Source organism: Mastomys coucha, unplaced genomic scaffold (genome assembly GCF_008632895.1).
Source record: "Mastomys coucha isolate ucsf_1 unplaced genomic scaffold, UCSF_Mcou_1 pScaffold13, whole genome shotgun sequence".
Taxonomy (NCBI): Eukaryota; Metazoa; Chordata; class Mammalia; order Rodentia; family Muridae; genus Mastomys; species Mastomys coucha.
In genome coordinates, this window is record NW_022196895.1 from 30,775,976 (window position 1) to 30,781,635 (window position 5,660).

Consider the following 5,660-nt stretch of genomic DNA (forward strand, 5'->3'; position numbering starts at 1 on the left):
CACACACACACACACACACACACACACACACACAGAGAGACATACACACACACACTTTTTTTTTAAGGACGTCAGTAAAAACTGAAGCATTCCTTTTTTGGTCTTCAGCAGAAAGGTTATTACATTGATCCATTTGATTTTCACTAGAAAACACTAGAATTTTGGTTTTGCTTTTTTTTTGGTTTTTTTTCGAGACAGGGTTTCTCTGTATAGCCCTGGCTGTCCTGGAACTCACTCTGTAGACCAGGCTGGCCTCGAACTCAGAAATCCACCTGCCTCTTCTGCCTCCCAAGTGCTGGGATTAAAGGCGTGCGCCACCACCGCCCGGCAACACTAGAATTTTGTAAGCTGAGCAGTGTATTCATAGTGTGCTCTGTTGGATTCAAGACTTTAAAACATCCAGGACAGCTCCATTCTTCTACCTGTGTATCCACTCTCTCTTTGTGTTCTTCCCTTGCTCAATGGTTCTGTATCATCTGATTGTTCAGCCCCAAATTGGAATCCTTTGGAACTCTCCTCTTACATTCTGTACGTAATTTGTCAGCAAGTTCTTCTGTTTTCTCTTCAGATCTACTCATGATCATCAGGTACAGCTCTTTTGTAAAATGAACCAGCATCCTCTCATCTAATTCTTTATGGTACATTTCTTATATGACTGAAGCTTTGTTCCTATCTATCCCTCTGTCCTTCCTTTCTCTGACTTTTTTTCCCTCATACTCATTGCAGCCATACCCACCCTTGCATCCTTCCTGTGTATCCATGGGCTTGCTTCTTGAAACAAACCACTAGGCAGGCTTCTGTTGTAGGTTACACTTCAGTTCTCATGTGGGCCACACTAGCCTCAACTTATTGTGTAGCTTTGGATGGCATTGAACTCCTGATCCTCCTGCCTCTGCCTCCCAAATTCTGAGAGTATGTATCTATGTCCCTACACTTGGGTTTATGGCACACTCATCTTCCACACAGAGGTGCTTTCCTAGCACTTGTTATAATCTGCTCTATTTCTCTTGCCTGCACCAAAGGCTTCTTGCTCACTAGTACTAGTACATAGTAATTATTTTTAGTAAGCATTGATGTAATGTGTGAATTCTCAGAGTACAAAAGTTAAAGATAATAGAACAACAAGTGGAGGACTAGAGAGATGGCTCAGTGGTTAAGAGCACTGGCTGCAGAGGACCTGATTCATTTCCTGGTGCCCACATGGCAGCTCAGTCAATTTTAGGGGACTTGAGGCCCTCTTTTAGACTCTGAGGCCATCAGGCATGCATGTGGTACACAAACAATATGGAGGCAAAACACACGCATTAAGATAAAGAAATAGAGATGTCTTTCAGGTTTTCCTTTCTCTGTTTGCAGATCGCATTTACTACGTGTAGGGGCAGTGCATTTGTCACGGTGTGGGAATCAGTTCTCCTTCCTTCCATGGGGTGGGTGGGAATCAAGTTCACTGACTTGGCAGCCAGGGTCTTTTTACCTGCTGAGCTATCTAACTGACCCTACATTATCTCTTGGGTGTCATTTCAGAAGCGTTAAATGTATATAGTTTTCTCCTGTTTACACAGTTGGCTCTACAGTTCACTTTTCTATTTTTCAGTATATTTATCTTGTAGAACATAAGTATGTTTTTTGATTATATTTATGGTTAATGGGTACAGTCTGAAACTGTAGGTGGTTTAAATAGACACGATAGAGGTTTGTTCTTTTTAGATAAGTACTTGTTATACCCCATTTACTTTCCTGAAGTTTCTTTTTTAGAACATTATGTGAGTATATGTTTTTGTCTGTTAAGTTAGGGTCTCACTCTTTACTTTCATAAATGTAACAAAATACAAAAGGTGGAGGAATTTATGATACTAAAAATTAGTAATTTTTTTGTCTTTCTGCAATTACAGAAGACATTTTTTATCAGATTTAATCAGATAGATTAGAACTTGGAAATATAACTATGAGACAGTTCTTTTTTTTAAATGTTCTTGTGGTGCTTGAGTCAAGCTTACCTGAAGGTTTGTCTGTGAAGGGAGTGAAGAGCAAAGCCAGCCTACCCAACTTTCTCGACCACATCATTGCCTCAGTGGTAGAGAACAAGAAAACCTCAGATTCTTCAAAGCGGTCCTGCAGCCTGACCGACACCCAGAAGGAGGTGAAGGAGATGGCGATGGGGCTGAATGTGCTCGACCCCCACACGGCTCACTCCTGGCTCTGTGATGGGCGGCTTCTGTGTCTTCATGACCCCAGCAACAAAAACAACTGGAAGATCTTCCGAGAGTGCTGGAAGCAAGGCCAGGTGAGCAGAACTAAGGAAGTCACCGCTGCTGAGATAGTTCCAGGCCTGTCTGGAAGGTCATTTGCCAGGACAACACACGGAGTAAATTTATTGGAGATAAAATCAAGGAGCTCCCTAAGAACACTTGGTGTTTTTTTTCTTGCTGGGCAGTGCTTTGTATTTGTAAAGGAAGGGTGGTTAAAATGCACGGGGTGGTACCTTTGGAGGAGAATCAACCCCTGAGTGTAGGGCTGGCTAGGGAGAGGGTCTGAGCTGGAGTTACAGGGTTCTAGGGAAGTGTCTGAGTCTCAGTGGACATGATAATGTGATGGCGCTCCATGGTCTCTATACTTTAGCAGATGATAATGTGATGGTACTCCAAAGGTCTCTGTACTTTAGCCTAAGGAAGGAGGAGCTTGGGGAGTTTCCTCTTTGCATTTGTATTGTGAAGAAATATTCTCAGCATTTGCCAGCTGTGTCTCCTCATCTCAAAATACTAGTAGATACCAAGTGAATTTTTCCATCCCAGTGCTTGGGAGGCAGAGGCATGCAGATCTCTGGGAGTTCAAGGCCAGCCAGGTCTACAAAGCAAGTCTAAGATAACTAGGGCTCTGTTATACAGAGAAAAAAGAAAAAAAAAAAATGTAGTGGCTTTGCCCCAGAGTGAGAGCACAGAATAACAGCTCTCAGAGTAGAGGCTCATTCCGTTCTCTTTAGCTAGAGATTATAACCTGGAGGTTCTCATGGTAAGCAGCATTGTGGACGGTTCTGACTGGGTTCTTTTTTCCACAGCCAGTGCTGGTTTCAGGGGTGCATAAGAAGCTCAAGGCTGAGCTCTGGAAGCCAGAGGCCTTTAGCCAGGAGTTTGGAGACCAGGATGTGGACTTGGTGAACTGCAGGAACTGTGCTATAATCTCTGATGTTAAAGTTCGAGATTTCTGGGACGGCTTTGAGATTATATGCAGTAAGTAACTTGGTTATCTGGATAAATAGAGACAGAGTGTAATCCTGCATCTGAAATAACAACCCATACCCCATGGAGGGAGGAACCATCTATGGTGACACCAGCTGTACATAGCTGCATGGCAATCCTGTCATCCTAGAGCAGGCCTGCACTTCATGGAAGACCTGGGTTGTATGGAGCTCTGTTGCTCTAAGGAAAGGAGCAAGAACCTGTGAAATGGAGTGATAACAGCATGGGTGGAGAAAACAAGGCTCATCTCACCTGGTCCATAACGAAATGAGAGGTTGCATCTCTTGACACTTGGTCCCTAGAAGATTAACCAGAAATGGTTTGTGAGAATGCTGTCTGTCTTCTAGAGAGACTACGGTCAGAAGATGGGCAGCCAATGGTGCTCAAACTCAAAGACTGGCCCCCTGGGGAAGATTTTCGGGACATGATGCCTACAAGGTGAGTGATTTCAGGTAGTGCTATCCTCAGAGGCTTCTGTTGGGCAGAGTCTAGCACAACATAGTCACAGAAAAGTGAGTTTTCCTCCCTGTAGAAAACTGAGTCATCTTTCTTGCCCTTTCTTAGGTTTGAAGATCTGATGGAAAATCTTCCTCTGCCAGAATATACAAAACGAGATGGCAGGCTCAATCTGGCTTCTAGGCTACCCAGCTATTTTGTAAGGCCTGATCTGGGCCCCAAGATGTACAACGCCTATGGTATGAGGGAGAGGACAGAGTTGCCCTACGGGGGACTGCTGTCCTCATTTTATGTGGAGAGATGATTTGGGACAGGTGACAGGTGCTGAAAAAGATCATACTCATGTTCCTCTGTCAGTACTGATTTGTGTAACATTCATAAGCTTGTGTATCTATTAGAAACAGTTTGTTCTCATTCTACTCAAGCAGACATATTCTTATCTTTATTCTTTAGTTTTGCTAAGACTAAAGAATACCATATACCTTGATAGACTGTTCTCTGTTAAGTTAAAAAATAACCTAACGTACTGTGAAAGTTGGGTTCTGTCTGATTGTCCCTAATGCCTGTATAATTTGCATTTGAAGAAAGGACTGTTTTCAAGAAGCAGCTTGGTGAGTGCTGCTGATATGTGGACAGGGTAGGAATTAGTCCTAAACTGAGAATGCTGTGGCTTATTTCCCCTCTCACCTCCCTGTTGTGCTAGGGATTTAACCTAGGGCCTGAACACACTAACCAAGCATTCTGCCACTGAGCTGACTTCTTGATAAACGCATACCTCCCTCTCTCAGTGGTACTTCAGAACATCCTGGAGTGTATTTGCAGGGTTGACATGGGTCCTTTGGAATACCTCCCCTTTATCTTTCATATTTTCCTCTCAACTTTAGGTTTGATAACAGCAGAAGACAGAAGAGTTGGTACAACGAATCTTCATTTAGATGTGTCCGATGCAGTTAATGTGATGGTGTATGTTGGGATCCCTATCGGGGAGGGTGCTCATGATGAAGGTATGCTTGCTAGAAAAACTGCTGTAGTACAGCTCACTTTAAGAAGTGTAGGAACTGGCTGTCTCTCCCCAGTCCACTAAGACACAGTGACTTCTTTCTCTTTCTTTCTTTTTATATTCTACTAGTGGATTTTTCTTAACTTCTTTCCTGGCTTCCTGTAGTCGGCATCTGGTGGAAGTTGTTAGACAAAGGGACTGACGTTCTTGCAGAGTGCTGCTTGTAAATCCTTGACTAGATCCTTGCCCTTCTGGGATGTTCTCCTTTTCTACCAAGTATATAGCCTGGCAGAGAGGACAGAAAGGGCTGTGGCCATGGCACAATGGTTGTGTGTTTCACCCCTGTGAAAGACTTGGATTCCGTCCCCTGCACCTACAGAAAGAAGCATCCAGCCTCCTATAGCTCCAGCTGTAAGGAGTGTGATGGCCTTTGGCCTCCCCAGACAGCAGCATGCATGTGGTAGCCGTGAGTGCATGAAGATCAGTATAAATAATAGTTAACTGTAGCAGCTGCAGAGTGACAAGTGGCAGAGCCAGGTCATCTGCACGGAGACTAGGCACAAGGGTCAGTTGGTGAAGCATTTGCCAAGCAAGCAGGAAAACCTCAGTTTGGTCCCCATAAGAAGCCAGGAGAGGCAGGGATGGGTCTGCCAAAGCTACATCTTAAGACCCTATTGGTTCGTTCATTCTACCATGTGGGTCCCTGGGACCCAACCGAGGTCATCAAACATGGCAGCAAGAGCCTTCACCTGCTGGGCTATCTCACCAGCCCCAGTATGATTTAAAAAATAAACAAATGAGCAGACAGGGTCTCTCTATGTAGAACTTCATATGTATAGCAAGCTGGGCTCAAACTCCTCACAGAGGTTTGCCTGTCTCTGCCTCAGGTGCTGGGATTAAAAGTGTGTTCCACCACCAGGCGGTGGTTCCACCATGCCTAGAAAGTTTTGATTCTTAATTGTTTATGA

General features: G+C 44.1%; 1 protein-coding gene across 2 annotated transcripts in view; it reads left to right on the forward strand.

Annotated features, from left to right (window-relative positions):
- Kdm3b (lysine demethylase 3B) overlaps positions 1–5,660 on the forward strand; it is a 56,728-nt gene that overhangs the window by 43,194 nt on the left and 7,874 nt on the right. Inside the window, exons 16-20 of one of the 2 annotated variants that reach the window (XM_031365326.1) lie at positions 2,018–2,284; positions 3,056–3,227; positions 3,584–3,674; positions 3,801–3,931; positions 4,577–4,696. In XM_031365326.1, the coding sequence (XP_031221186.1) occupies positions 2,018–2,284; positions 3,056–3,227; positions 3,584–3,674; positions 3,801–3,931; positions 4,577–4,696 (781 nt within the window). Of the gene's footprint in view, positions 1–1,954; positions 2,285–3,055; positions 3,228–3,583; positions 3,675–3,800; positions 3,932–4,576; positions 4,697–5,660 lie in introns of both variants that reach the window. The other variant, XM_031365325.1, reaches the window with a different exon arrangement.